Source organism: Dendropsophus ebraccatus, chromosome 9 (genome assembly GCF_027789765.1).
Source record: "Dendropsophus ebraccatus isolate aDenEbr1 chromosome 9, aDenEbr1.pat, whole genome shotgun sequence".
Lineage (NCBI taxonomy): Eukaryota > Metazoa > Chordata > Amphibia > Anura > Hylidae > Dendropsophus > Dendropsophus ebraccatus.
Window position 1 is genome coordinate 70,200,003 of NC_091462.1, and position 15,829 is coordinate 70,215,831.

General features: G+C 44.0%; 1 protein-coding gene across 3 annotated transcripts in view; it reads left to right on the forward strand.

The window, feature by feature from the left end:
* Positions 1 to 15,829, forward strand: part of DNAH7 (dynein axonemal heavy chain 7) — a 262,909-nt gene that overhangs the window by 22,974 nt on the left and 224,106 nt on the right. For 2 of the 3 annotated variants that reach the window (XM_069983597.1, XM_069983598.1), the window contains exons 3-6: positions 11,139 to 11,244; positions 12,206 to 12,383; positions 12,945 to 13,032; positions 14,808 to 14,988. In XM_069983597.1, the coding sequence (XP_069839698.1) occupies positions 11,139 to 11,244; positions 12,206 to 12,383; positions 12,945 to 13,032; positions 14,808 to 14,988 (553 nt within the window). Of the gene's footprint in view, positions 1 to 11,138; positions 11,245 to 12,205; positions 12,384 to 12,944; positions 13,033 to 14,278; positions 14,337 to 14,807; positions 14,989 to 15,829 lie in introns of those variants that run through there. The other variant, XM_069983599.1, reaches the window with a different exon arrangement.

A 15,829-nucleotide genomic window follows, 5' to 3' on the forward strand; every position in this document is an offset into this window, starting at 1 on the left:
TCGTGCAGGTAAGTGATGCCTCCAGTCTACCCCCTCAGAATCCGTCCTCCGGTGTGCTCAGGATCAGGTCAGGATGATGTGAAAAGCGGGATCCTCACGGAGCAGCACTCACATGCGGCTGCTCTCCTCGCTGTCTAGGCCACGCCCCCCGCCATTTATATATTTAAATAAATTAATCATATCTCCCCTTAAACGTCTCTTCTCCAGACTAAACAAATGTAATTCTTTTATTATCTCCTCATAACTAAGATGCTCCATTTCCCTTATTAGTTTAGTTGCCCGTCTTTGTACCCTCTCCAGCTCTAGAAGGTCCTTTTTATGAATCGGGTTCCAAAACTGGACAGCATACTCCAGATGAGGCCGCACCAAAGCTTTATAAAGCGGTAATATTATATCCCTGTCCCGTGAGTCCATGCCTGTTTTAATGCATGACAATATCCTGCTGGCTTTAGAAGCAGCTGACTGACATTGTGTGCTGTTCTGTAGTCTATTATCTACAAGTACACCCAGATCCTTCTCCATCAGCGACTCTCCCAGTGTAACTCCCCCTAGGACATATGATGCATGTGGGTTATTAGTACCCAGGTGCATAACTTTACATTTATCCACATTGAACCTCATTTGCCAAGTGGACGCCCAAACACTCAGTGTGTAACTCAGTCAGTCTGTAAAATCTGCCCATCTTCCATAGACTGTACTGTACTACAAAGTTTGGTGTCATCTGCAAAGATAGAAACATTGCTGTTAATTCCATTCTCAATATCATTAATAAACAAGTTAAACAGAAGAGGGCCCAGTACTGACCCTTGGGGTACACCACTTATTATCGGGGACCATTCGGAGTAGGAATCATTGACCACCACTCTCTGGGTACGATTTTTAAGCCAGTTTTCAATCCAGTTACACATTAAATTTTCCAAACCGATAGACTTTAACTTACCCATCAGACGTCCATGAGGAACTGTGTCAAACGCTTTTGCAAAATCCAGGTACACGATATCCACAGCCGCGCCGCCATCCAGGCTTCTACTTACCTCTTCATAGAAACATATTATGCTGCGTTTACACGTAACGATTATCGTGCGAATTTGTGCGATAACTGTCGAATTGGAACGATAATCGTACGTGTAAACGCAGCGAACGATCGAACGACGCACGATAAATCGTACATCGTGATCTTTCATCAGGTCAGCAAATCTTCGTTCATCGTACGCAAAAAATTCGCAAATCGTTCCGTGTGAACAGTCGTTTGCCGATTTAACCAATGTGTGATATAGGCTTAAACGATCGCAAAACGATCGCAGTGCGAATTTTCGTACGATATATCGTACCGTCTAAACGCTGATCGTTATAAAAAAAAATCGTAAATCCGACATCGCTAATCGTACGATCGGGCCAATAATCGTTACGTGTAAACGCAGCATCAGGTTGGTTTGACAACTTCTGTCCTTAGTAAAACCATGCTGGATATCACTTATAATATATAATATATATTACCCCCTACATATTCCTGGATGTAGTCCCTTATAAGCCCCTCAAATAGTTTCCCCACAATGGACATTAAGCTTACGGGTCTATAGTTACCTGGGGAAGTTCGAGAGCCCTTTTTGAAGATCGGCACTACATTTGCCTTACGCCAGTCCCTCGGCACAATACCAGTAAGCAAAGAATCACTGAATAGTTCATACAAGGGTAGAGAAATTACAGAACTGAGTTCCCTAAGAACTCTGGGGTGTAATCCATCAGGCCCTGGAGCTTTGGTTACATTGAGTTTATTTAATTTATCTTGGACCATATCTATAGTAAACCAGTTCAGTACATTACATGTGTTAGCAGCACTGGCCCCACTCACCTCAGTACTGGCCCCACCCACCACAGCTCCATCCTCTTTTGTATATACAGAACTGAAGTTCTCCTGATCCCCAGTTATTAACTCCCCGTCACCATTATTTAGGGGTCCTACATGCTCTGACCTTGTTTTTTTTGCATTAATATATCTGAAGAATTTTTTGGGGTTTCTTTTGCTATCTATGGCTACCTGCCTTTCATTGTGAATTTTTGCTGCTTTTATTAAATTTTTACAGGTTTTGTTGACTTCTTTGTAATGTTTAAAGGCTACAGCTGACCCCTCTGATTTGTATTTTTTGAATGCCCCTTTTTTCTCATTTATAGCCCTTCTAACCTCGGTTGTAAGCCATGTGGGATTGGATTTTAACCGTTTATATTTGTTACCCATAGGAATATTTTTGGCAGTACAATTATTTAATGTGGATTTGAAGATTTCCCATTTATTAGCTGCATCAGTATGTGACAGCAGCCGCTCCCAGTCTATGCCCTGAAGTTCAGCCCTTAACCCAGGAAAATTGGCTCTTTTAAAATTAAGAGTTTTTGCCCTCCCATCATGTTTTTCTTTTCTACACTTTAAGCTAAAAGTCACTATATTGTGGTCACTATTACCCAGGTGTTCATGGACAGTGACATCCCCAACCAGCTCAGCGTTGTTAGAAATAACCAGATCCAACAAGGCATCACTTCTAGTTGGCTCCTCCACAAACTGGCCCAGAAAATAATCCTGCAGGAGGTTAAGAAATTCCCTCCCTTTTGTGGATTTAGCTGAACCGTGACCCCAATCTATATCGGGGTAGTTGAGGTCCCCCATTACCACTACTGTCCCCTCCCAGGCAGCCCGCTCTATTTGTCTATTCAACTGACCATCTACCTCCTCAGTAATGTTGGGGGGTCTATAGATTACACTAAGAATAATTTTTTCACTCTTTACCTCCTTCTGTAGTTCTACCCACAATGCTTCCACATCATCACAGTCATCGCCCACTATTGCATCTTTTACACTTACTTTAATATCATTTCTGACGTACAGACATACTCCTCCTCCCCTTCTGCCCACCTGGTCCCTTCTGAACAACACAAATCCCTGAATATTGACAGCCCAGTCATGTGAGGAGTCCAGCCATGTCTCAGTCACACCAACCACATCAATGGACTCCTCCAGAACCAAGGCCTCTAGCTCCCCCATCTTGCTGGCTAGACTTCTGGCATTAGTAACCATACACTTTATATTACCATCGAGTTTAACCGCTTCATTATAAGAAATAGGATTTATTACTGTGCTGCGGCTACAATCATCCTCACTGTTCATCCGCAACATATGGATCTCCCTATCCACTGCTCTTATCCTCCCCCCACAAGACCCTTCTCCTCCCTCCTCAATGTTCTGTCCCCTCTCTAACCTATCCGCCACTATATTACACACTACATTGTCCTCGCTCCACATCCCTATTTTAAAAACCTCTCCACCCCTACTAGGATTCTCTCTCCCAGCACAGCGGACCCCCTTCAATTAAGGTGCAAATTATCTGCGGAAAACAGTTTGTACCCCAATGAAAATTCAGCCCAGTGCACTAAAAACCCAAACCCTTCTTCTCTACACCACGACTTGAGCCATGCATTTAACTCCCTAAGCTCCCGCTGTCTTTCCTGCGATGCACATGGCACAGACAGTATTCCAGAGAATACCACCTTGGAGGTCCTTCCCTTCAACTTAGCACCTAGTTCTCTAAAATTATTTTTAATAGACCTCCACCTACCTTGTATCTTGTCATTGGTTCCCACATGGACCACGACAGCTGGGTCATCCCCAGCCCCCTGTTGTCTCCAGTTCAGGTGCAGTTTGCAATTAAAGGGGTATTCCCCCCAAAATTATTTTTGCATTAATATGCTGCCCCCCTGTAGCTTTCCATCTTTCCAATATAAAATTATTATGGATTCTGCACAGTTTTGCTGTTATCCAGCTGCATTCACCCCCACGGATTGCAGAGAATCATCAGACCTCAGTCCACACCGACACGCTCCCTGCTCCTGGCCCCCACCCTCCGTGTCGGCATCACGTGTCCTCAGTCCCAGCACAGTGAAGTGACTGAGAACACTGATGGGGTGGCTGCTGTTACAGAGGGAGACAGTGATCAGCGCAGCTGTCACTGTCTCCCTCTCTAACAGCAGCCACCCAGTCACCCCCAGCCCAGAGCTCACCCCCTGTGTCCAGGGCCTCCCGGCAGCACTCACCCGCAGCACACAGCCCTCCGCACCACAACCAACCGCCCCCCCCCCCCCATCACCCGTGGCATCCCGCAGCACCGGCAATCTCCGTCCCCCCATCCCTCGGCGATCGCCCGCAGCAAGCTCCGCCCCCCGCGATCGCCCGCTGAAAGCTCCGCCCGCCCGCAATCGCCCGCGGCTAGCTCCGCCCCCTGCAATCACTCGCGGCTAGCTCCGCCCCCCGCAATCGCCCGCGGCTAGCTCATCTATCCCAGTGTGTGTGTGTGTGTGTGTGTGTAATATATATATATATATATATATATATATATATATATATATATATATATATATACACTCACCGGCCACTTTATTAGGTACACCATGCTAGTAACGGGTTGGACCCCCTTTTGCCTTCAGAACTGCCTCAATTCTTGGTGGCATAGATACAACAAGGTGCTGGAAGCATTCCTCAGAGATTTTGGTCCATATTGACATGATGGCATCACACAGTTGCCGCAGATTTGTCGGCTGCACATCCATGATGCGAATCTCCCATTCCACCACATCCAAAAAGATGCTCTATTGGATTGAGATCTGGTGACTGTGGAGGCCATTTGAGTACAGTGAACTCATTGTCATGTTCAAGAAACCAGTCTGAGATGATTCTAGCTTTATGACATGGCGCATTATCCTGCTGAAAGTAGCCATCAGATGTTGGGTACATTGTGGTCATAAAGGGATGGACATGGTCAGCAACAATACTCAGGTAGGTTTTAGCGTTGCAACGATGCTCAATTGGTACCAAGGGGCCCAAAAGAGTGCCAAGAAAATATTCCCCACACCATGACACCACCACCACCAGCCTGAACCATTGATACAAGGCAGGATGGATCCATGCTTTCATGTTGTTGACGCCAAATTCTGACCCTACCATCCGAATGTCGCAGCAGAAATCAAGACTCATCAGACCAGGCAACGTTTTTCCAATCGTCTACTGTCCAATTTCGATGAGCTTGTGCAAATTATAGCCTCAGTTTCCTGTTCTTAGCTGAAAGGAGTGGCACCCGGTGTGGTCTTCTGCTGCTGTAGCCCATCTGCCTCAAAGTTCGACGTACTGTGCATTCAGAGATGCTCTTCTGCCTACCTTGGTTGTAACGGTTTGGCATCAACAAGGCATTTCCGCCCACAGAACTGCCGCTCACTGGATGTTTTTTCTTTTTCGGACCATTCTCTGTAAACCCTAGAGATGGTTGTGCGTGAAAATCCCAGTAGATCAGCAGTTTCTGAAATACTCAGACCAGCCCTTCTGGCACCAACAACCATGCCACGTTCAAAGGCACTCAAATCACCTTTCTTCCCCATACTGATGCTCGGTTTGAACTGCAGGAGATTGTCTTGACCATGTCTACATTTCTAAATGCACTGAGTTGCCGCCATGTGATTGGCTGATTAGAAATTAAGTGGTAAAGTGCAGTTGGACAGGTGTACCTAATAAAGTGGCCGGTGAGTGTATATATATATATATATATATATATATATATATATATATATATATATAAGAGAGAGAGCAAAACACTCATCTAAACGAAGTGAAGTGCTTCGCTTGCTCAGCGCTCTGCTCATCAAGCCGTTTGCCTGTCAGCGCTGCTCTGCTCCCTGCCACTCCTCCCAGGAAAAGCTGGATCCAATCCTGGGAAAATTCTCTTACTTTTTCAGGATTGGATCCAGCTTTTCCCTGGCACCCAGCGTGAAGCAACGGGGAGTGGAGCAGCGCTGAAAGACAATTGGCTTGATGAACAGAGAGCTGCAATTCCCTCATCTCTAATAAATATATACACACAGTATATACACACACACATGCAGTAAATATACACACACACAGTATATACACATACACACAGTATATATACACACACACAGTATATACACATACACACAATATATACACATACACACAGTATATATATATATATATATATATATATATATATATATATATATATATATACACACACATAGTATATACACATACACACAGTATATATATACACACACACGCAGTATATACATGATGTGTGTAGAGGCCATGCTTGTATAAAAGGCCCCATGCCTCTCCCCTCCATCCAGCCAGGCACAGCTCTGCCTCCTCTATGAGAGGAAGCTCACATCACACACATCATGGCCGCCCTCCATCCCAGTGATGTCCACACACATCATACATAACACTGTCCCCAGCATCCTCCTCAGGGGGTAAGGGGAAAGCACTGCTGCATCAGATTCAGGAGGCTGGGAAAGCTGGGTGACAGGTAATGATCAGCCAATATCCTTCTATATACACTCTGCCTGGTTGTTTAGTAAGAAAGGAACACAACAGAATGGCCGAACAGAACACTAGGAAAGCTGGGTGACCGGCAGTAGTGGTCAGCAGACCCAAGAGAAAACATAGTATAGTAATTACTAGCAATGGATTTCATATTTCCTACTCATATCTCTGCACTCCTGCAGCAGCCTGTATCTCAGCCTCCTCATTCCTGCAGCAGCCTGTATCTCAGCTTCCTTATGCCTGCATCAGCCTGTATCTCAGCTTCATCATGCCTGCAGCAGCCTGTATCTCAGCTTCCTCATGCCTGCGGCAGCCTGTATCTCAGCATTCCTGCAGCAGCCTGTATCTCAGCATTCCTGCAGCAGCCTGTATGTCAGCTTCCTCATGCCTGCAGCAGCCTGTATCTCAGTATTCCTGCAGCAGCCTGTATCTCAGCATTCCTGCAGCAGCCTGTATCTCAGCTTCCTCATGCCTGCATCAGCCTGTATGTCAGCTTCCTCATGCCTGCATCAGCCTGTATCTCAGCTTCCTCATGCCTGCAGCAGCCTGTATCTCAGCTTCCTCATGCCTGAAGCAGCCTGTATCTCAGCATTCCTGCAGCAGCCTGTATGTCAGCTTCCTCATGCCTGCAGCAGCCTGTATGTCAGCTTCCTCATGCCTGCAGCAGCCTGTATCTCAGTATTCCTGCAGCAGCCTGTATCTCAGCATTCCTGCAGCAGCCTGTATCTCAGCTTCCTCATGCCTGCATCAGCCTGTATGTCAGCTTCCTCATGCCTGCATCAGCCTGTATCTCAGCTTCCTCATGCCTGCAGCAGCCTGTATCTCAGCTTCCTCATGCCTGCAGCAGCCTGTATCTCAGCATTCCTGCAGCAGCCTGTATGTCAGCTTCCTCATGCCTGCAGCAGCCTGTATGTCAGCTTCCTCATGCCTGCAGCAGCCTGTATCTCAGCATTCCTGCAGCAGCCTGTATGTCAGCTTCCTCATGCCTGCAGCAGCCTGTATCTCAGTATTCCTGCAGCAGCCTGTATCTCAGCATTCCTGCAGCAGCCTGTATCTCAGCTTCCTCATGCCTGCATCAGCCTGTATGTCAGCTTCCTCATGCCTGCATCAGCCTGTATCTCAGCTTCCTCATGCCTGCAGCAGCCTGTATCTCAGCTTCCTCATGCCTGCAGCAGCCTGTATCTCAGCATTCCTGCAGCAGCCTGTATGTCAGCTTCCTCATGCCTGCAGCAGCCTGTATGTCAGCTTCCTCATGCCTGCAGCAGCCTGTATGTCAGCTTCCTCATGCCTGCAGCAGCCTGTATGTCAGCTTCCTCATGCCTGCAGCAGCCTGTATCTCCGTTTTCTCAGGCCTGCAGCCCCACCAGGGTGAGCTCCGTCTCCTCCCTCCAGAACATGACTGTAAGAGCGCCCCCTACCGGCCCGAGGGTCCTCCCCCCACTGCAGACGGTGTACCTGGTGCTAAGCTGTACAGTGATGGGCACAGTGGTCCGTTGTTAGGAGCCCAGGCTGTGTGTATGGAGCGCTGATCCCCTCCTCCTGCCTCCTCACAGCAGGATGAGAGAGACATGGTGCCGCCCCCGGCCTGCCACACACTGCCCCCCTGTGGTGGAGGACACTCACTGCAGCTTCTGACAGGACACAGAGGCCGGGAGCTGTGCGGAGTGGCGTGTCACCTGCTGTAATGTGTAGCGGCCAATAGGGAGGAGGTGGTGGTGGGAATACGAGGCCTCATCCACGCAGCAGCAGCATCTCTGTAGTGTCCTCTGGCAGAAACACAGCACATCTGACTTCTATTTGTAGTTAGGTGTGCAGTGCATCTCTCTACCAGAGCGCCCCCTAGCTGGCCCAGAGTGAGCCGCCCTGTGCAAGCGCACAGCTCGCACACCCCAAAGGCCGGCCCTGGAGTACCTTAATACTCGATCGAGTACCAAGCTCGGACGAGCATGTTCGCTCATCACTAAGAACATGCAGACACAAGAGCGTTCTCTTTCAATGTAGGGAAGATGCATACCTCCTCCTCTTCATGGTAGCTAGCACCAGCAGCTTCTCCCGCCCTTTCCCCTGCTGCTCCGACATCAGGAGGCCCCAGAAAGAGGCCTGGACTCCTAGTTAGGGGGTTGGGGAGGGGCCCGGGCTGCAGGGGAGGGGGCCTCTCCTCTCTCTTCTGCCTGTATGAGTTAACAGGCAGGAATACAATGAGTGGCAGAGAATATTCTATACAGGCAGGCTGGAGCTGCAGGCTCACAGGACACAGCAAGTCAAGAGAATTGTCAGGTGTCCTCACTGCCTCCTCACACTAAAGCGCAGAGCTGATGTCTAGGGAGCTGGAGGCTCCTTACACCATGACTTCCTGCACTCACAGCGCCTTTCTGTCAACAGCTCTTAAGGTGACCGGGACGCTGTGTGTGTGCGCAGACTGTGTGCACTTAAAAGCTGCAGACAGAAAGGCAGCTTATGAATTAGGCTGACGCTCCCTCCAGCCTTGCGCCCGGGCAGCTGCCCCCCTCGCTACGCCCCTGCATAATTGTAGTGTATTTATACAATTTAAACATTCACAAATATGTCATAACGGCTGCAGAAGTGACTACATAAGCAAATACACAGGCACCGATATATATTTGTGAAAACATATTCACTGCTACATTCACTAAACTGTGAAGTATCACTGTCGTTACAAAAAAAAAACTTGTCATAGAGACTGGTCCAGGTCTGAGTGTTCAGATGCTTACCGATCAGGAGTGGGGAGAGGGAGTTAGAAAAAAAAATGTCAGGCTTCTTAGAGCCTGACTATTTTTTCTAACTTAACCCCTTTCCTTCCTACCTTCCTGCAGCAGGTAGGTAGGTTCAGAGGAGGGCCGCACCACGAACCCGCTCTGAACCGCCGCGATCCTGGCTGCTTTCAAACATGACAGCTGCATTTAAAAGTCCTTTGCAGCCCCTCTCCTTGGTGTCTAGTGGCCGGTTCTTCCCCCGCAATCGCATTGCTTCCGTTACACTGGCCAGGCCGGGGCTCATTGTCGGAATGACACTGATCCCGACAAGGCAATCCATATATCTGGTCTGCTGCAGACCAGAAATATAGAGCACTGATCTGAGAGATCAGTGCTCTATTATATACACAGCATTGATCTCAATGGGAGATCAGTGCTGTGTATATAGAAGCCACCCAGGGGCTTTTAATTAATGTGTGTTAAAGAAAAGTGTTTTATTAATAAAAAAATCCCTTCCCCTAATAAAAGTCTAAATCACCCCTCTTTTCTAATTTTATAAATAAAAATAAAACATATTTGGTATTGCCCGAACTATTAAATTATCACATTTCTGATCTCGCACCGTTAATGGCGTAAGCGCAAAGAAATTCCAGAGTGCTAAATTGCGCATTGGTCGCATGAAATCCTTAAAAATTGTAATAAAAAGTGATGAAAAAGTTGTATATAAGCAAGTAGGGTACAGTACACATCATGGCGCAAAAAGTGACACCTCACACAGCCACATAGACCAAAAGATAAAAGCGTTATAAGGATGGGAATAGAGCAATATTAAGGAACATTTAGTTTTTAGTTTTTAAAGGTTTTAATTTTTCAAAAGCCATCAAATAAAATAAAAGTCATGCAAGTTACATATCGTTGTAATCATATCGATTTAAGGAACATAGATAACACGTCAGTTTTAAGGTAGGGCGGATGGCGTGAACACAAAACCACCCCAAATAAAAAATATTTCATTTTATTTTCAATTTCATAGCTCATATAATTTTTTTCTGGTTTTGCAGCATATTTTATGCAAAAATTGAGTCTATCATTGTAAAGTACAATTAGTGGCGCAAAAAATTAGGGCTTGTGTGGGTCTGTAGGTGAAAAAATGCAAGCGCTATGGCCTTTTAAACACGTGGAAGAAAAAATGAAAACACAAAACCGAAAATTGGCCCATGAGGGAAGGGGTTAAAGCAGAGAGTGTACATGCTGCAGCATGTCTTCTACCCGCTCGTTCTCCCAATCAGTATGGGTCTGAACACTCAGACGCGGACCAATCAAAACTTTTTGTAACGAGTCACACTTTAAGGGGGAGATTTAGCAAAGGGTGTGAAATATACACTGGTGTAAACTTCCCACAGCAACCAATCACAGCTCAGCTTTCAGCTCATGTAAAGTGAAAGAGGAGCTGTGATTGGTTGCTGTGGGCAATTTACATTAGTGTATATTTTACACCCTTTGATATATCTCGGTCTAAAAGTTGTTTCTCTGAACAAACTTTTGCATTGCCATAGCTTCTGCCCGTACATATTAAGGCTGCGTTCACACTATGTATATTTCAGTCAGTATATTTCAGTCAGAATTGCTACCAAAACCAGGAGTGGATTAAAAACACAGAAAGGATCTGTTCACACAATGTTGAAATTGAGTGGATGGCCGCCATATAACAGTAAATAACTGCAATTATTTCAATATAACAGCCGTTGTTCTAAAATAACAGCAAATATTTGCCATTAAATGGCAGCCATCCACTCAATTTCAACATTTTGTGAACAGAGCCTTTCTGTGTTTTTAATCCACTCCTGGTTTTGGTTGCAATACTGACTGAAATATACTGACTGAAATATACATATACTGACTGAAATATACGTAGTGTGAACGCAGCCTTATAAGTGTTCATTGAAAGCATTGTTATACATTATGGATCTTAGGAAACAACAGTTGACAAAAAAAATACGAACTAAGAAAAGGCAGGATACTGTGGTTAAATAGAATGTATTTTTTAGGTTAGTTCCAAGCCTGAATGGAGAAAAGCTCCACCGTCTTTTCTTCTGAGAGAAGAAAAGGAAGATGAAGCAAAAGATGTCCATGATCTTTACAACTTGTCACAAAGTAAGTTAAAAAAAGAAACCTACCAGTCTGCATTCCAAATAATTCTGTTTTTGTTGCACTACATTTCACATGTCATGATTTCTTCCACTGTAAAAGAAAATGATGTTGGAAAACAGCACACTGAGGGCCTTTGGCCCATGCTTAGCTTATGTATTTTACATAGACGAGACCTGGTCAACAACATTACAGATTGTACTAATACAGTAGATAGACACTCACCAATTTGTTTAGTTTTTGTTTTTTTTAATCTGTTTCTATTTTTTTAATTTTATCTCTTGCATATTAGGGCTATGTTCCCACTACGTAAGAGACCGGCCGTTCCTTACTTAAGTACCGGCCGGATGATCTTTCCAGCCGCAGTGTTCTGATACGGGCGCATCAGCGTGTGCCCGCATCAGAACTACCCATTAGAGCACAATGAAGCAAGCGTCCGCAGCCGCTCGCTTCAATGTGTGAACTAACAGGTCTTTCTGCGGCCGCTATTCACTGAATTGGGGCTTCAGAAACTGACATGTCAGTTCTTTGCGGCGCCATATGGGATCCCGGCTGGAGCGTATACTATGTGTATACGCTCAGGCTGGGATCCCATAGCAGATAAGGCATTGTTCCACACCGTACAAAGTACGGCCGTTGTTGCCGATGGCAACAACGGCTGTACTTTTTCGTAGTGTGAACATAGCCTTGTACTGCATATCAGTAGCACATATGACATGAAAAACAATATACTGGCTTCTGTGGAAGAGTTTTCTAAGCATTATACCATCTTATCTACTGGTGTCACCTTTCATTGTAAAGGCTATGTTCCCACTACGAACAACAAACGGAAATAATTTCATGAAGCACATGTTTGCTCTTCTCAGTACGTTTCCAGGGAGTGCTGGAACCAATAGGTCTTTTTTTATTACTCATTTTCATTAGTGAATTGAGAATTGTAGGACCTTTATTCTGTTGTACATTTCAGGTTTTCTCGTCAGCCCAAAACACAGAAGAACAAAACTCTTGAATTCTAGCTTTCCGAAACAAAGATCTTCAAAATATGATGAATTACCCACTGGACCGTCTGTAAAAATGAGAAGCAGTTATTCTCACCCAAAAAAAGACCGTGAGCAGTTCAGAAGTGCCCTTGTAGACATAATAATGTAAGTAAAGTTAAATAAATAATTAAAGGGAACCTGTCACCCCACCACCCGCGGCAGAACACGCCTGACCCTCTCGTAGAGCTACCAATACTCACCCGCTCCTGACGGTCCTGCTTCCGAAGCCGGTCGTTGCCAGTTGGTCTGCACACTCAATATATAAATGAGAAGAGATGAGTCCGACATCCATAGGAAATCATTGGAGCATATTTACATGTTGAGTGCGCAGACCGTTGGGCGGTGATTTCTTTGCGTCGGGAGCCGGACCGGCAGGAGCGGGCAAGTATCTGGGCTCTACCCCGGGTGCCAGGGTGCCAGGTTCCCTTTAAATAAGTACAGGAATCAGTCAAATGTAAATGCTTTTAACATTACTATTGCCATAGTTTTAGCCTGTGCTTGAATCACTGTTGTGTATTATATTTGCATTCTTTTTACATTTGCATTTTTAAATGGTATTTTATGACAAGAAATTTGATCAATTTTATACTTTCAGTAAAAAACAGGTAATGCCAAGGAAAGTACCATGTTTTTATTAATTTGAGTGGTGTATACCAACTTTTTCAGGAAAAATGATGGTGCTACAGTGCAGCCGTTTCAGTTTGATCACGCTAGCTCATCTTCTGGCTCATCTCCATTAGATAAAGACATTTTGGTAAGGAAACTATTTTATACTAAATGAAAAGAGATAGCACATTCAATGCCTTTGTAACTTGGTTTGTATAACTGTGAGAGTGCAAAGGTTTTCATATCACATATTATTCTTGTCACACATACTTTATTTCAGTGTTAAAAAAGGCCACTATAACTTTGGTAAAGAAAATCAAAAACTGTCGAAAAGAAAGGTTTGCTTTTTTTTCCCCCCTACACAGACCCATACCGATCAGGAAATAGAGTCGGGAAATGATGTGCTGCAGCACATCCTCTCCTGGGTCTGTGTCACTTGATCAGTTGGATTTATATTGAATCTATGGAGCCCAACTGATCAGTCCGACTGATCACGTAATACAGAGCCGAGAGAGGACATACTGCAGTGCGTCTTCTTCCGGCTCTATTTCCCGATCGGTACGGGTCTAAACATGTCTCTATGATACAGTATAGCATCTCTTACAAAACCCTCAAATACTTTTCCCACTATAGATATTAGACTTATAGGCCTATAGTTTCCAGGATCACTTTTTGATCCCTTCTTGAATATTGGTACCACATTAGCTATGCGCCAGTCATTTGCAACAATTTCTGCCATTATAGAGTCTTTAAATATTAGAAATAAGGGTCTCTCTAACACAGTACTTAATTCCTGCAAAACTCTTGTATGGATGCCATCTGGGCCCAGTGATTTATGAATTGTAATGTTTTTAAGGAGCCACCTAACCTCTTGTTGTGTTTTGCAGGTGACATCTTTGGGAGGATTTACATTACCCCTAGTCATGTCATCTGTTATAGGCACTCCTCTGTGAATACAGTAGAAAAAAATATATTTAGTTGATTGGCCTTTTCCTCATACCCCTCCACAATTACAACCAGATTATTTTTGAGGGGACCAACATTTTAAGTCTTAAGTCTCTTATTTTTTACATGACACTGTAGTTTTTGTGCCCAAACCAGAAGTGGATTCAAATGGCATGAAAAATATAAAGGGATGACTCCTCTTTCCTGTTGGATCCTCTTCTGGTTTTGGTACAAAAACTGCTGTGAAAGTTTTCCATAAAACTGCTATGTTTGTGTTTGCAGCCTTATAAATAAAGTGGAAGGACCCAGAAAGATTATCAACATCAGAATTATTTAGTTTAGAGAAAAAGACAGCTAAAGACTAAGCTAATATCTATATAAATATTTTATGGGGCAGTACAAAGAGATCTCCCATTCTCTACTTATATACAGGGCCATATATATAACAAGGGGACATCACCTGGAGGAAAAAAGTTCCTGTACCAGTGCAGAATGGAATTCTTTACTGTAAGAGTAATGGGTCTATGTAACTTTCTGCCAGGGGAAGTGGTGATGGTGAACTCAATAAAAGAGTTCAGAAGGAGCCTGAGTGCATTTCTGGGTAGAAACAATATTACAGGTTATAGTTATTAAATTCTGGACAAGAGGTGTTGATCTAGGGGGTTTATTCCAGATTTAGGTTTTTTTTTTTCCTTAAGTGAGGAAAATAGGCTTGTACCTGTTGGGGTTTTTATTTTGGATCAACTCTATAGGTTAAAGGGCTGAACTGGATGAACATCTTAATTTTTTTTGCCTCACTAGCAATGTAATTATGTATGTAACTATATAGCTGCTTTGGTACTAGTGTTTTTGTGTCCTTGAAGCTGCTTTCAATCAAGAAATACCTTTATTACCGCAATAAAAACTATAATGGTGATAGTATATAAGTACAATTTTGCATTTGAAGTTCATAATTTGTTTTATCTTTTCTTACATTAGAGGTACAATTACTATATCAGCCATGGGATTGACACAGAACATGTAGCATCCATGGAAGATTCATGGCTAGAAAACGTGTTACGTTTGGTTCCTGAACACCTGAAGGATTACAAAGATAGTATTTACATGTTGTCAGATGAAATGAAAGAAGATTATCTTCTTAGTGTAAAGAAAGCAATTGGTGAGTTCCTTCGTTGGAATCTGTTTTCAATATTTTATCTCTATTCTTTTTCTATGTACCCTGCTCCTGTAGAATCTAAGTATAAAGGACGTTTTCAGAATTTTATGAGATATTTAAACCTTGGAAAATACCTGTGTAAGGCTGCATATAGCTAAAAGAAAAACATTACAGATGAGCGAACCTCGAGCATGCTCGAGTCGATCCGAACCCGAACTTTCGGCATTTGATTAGCGGTGGCTGCTGAACTTGGATAAAGCCCTAAGGCTATGTGGAAAACATGGATATAGTCATTGGCTGTATCCATGTTTTCCAGACAACCTTAGAGCTTTAGAAACACACGTTCCAATGGGTATCAGCAATAAATTGTCAACAAGGGGTCTATTCCTTTACCCCTGTATCCTTATTAACCCAATAAAAAAATCTCCAATAAAAAAGCCTATTTTATAAGACATATATTATACAAGAAAAGCAAAAACAAGGCTTTCAGCTGAAATTCATAGTTTTAATTTTCACATAAAAGTTAAAAACCACATATATCACATAAAAACAAGTTTGCAAAAGGTTATGAAAAAATGGCGTCCTACAAACACACTGCTTTTAATCATGGAGTATATAAGGTAAGATTCCCTACTGTCTGGAGTCAATATGTGTCTTACTGTCTCTAATGCATCGTAGCGGGCCTCCCAACATTGGACTAAAAATTAATTCTGGCCGCTATCTATAAACACATCTAAAAACACAATCTTAGCCGATCATATTGACTCACCCATGGCAGTGTGGTAGTGCTTGACCCCTACGCACGTTTTGCGTGGCTACGCTTCCTCAGGGGGCGTGTCTATTA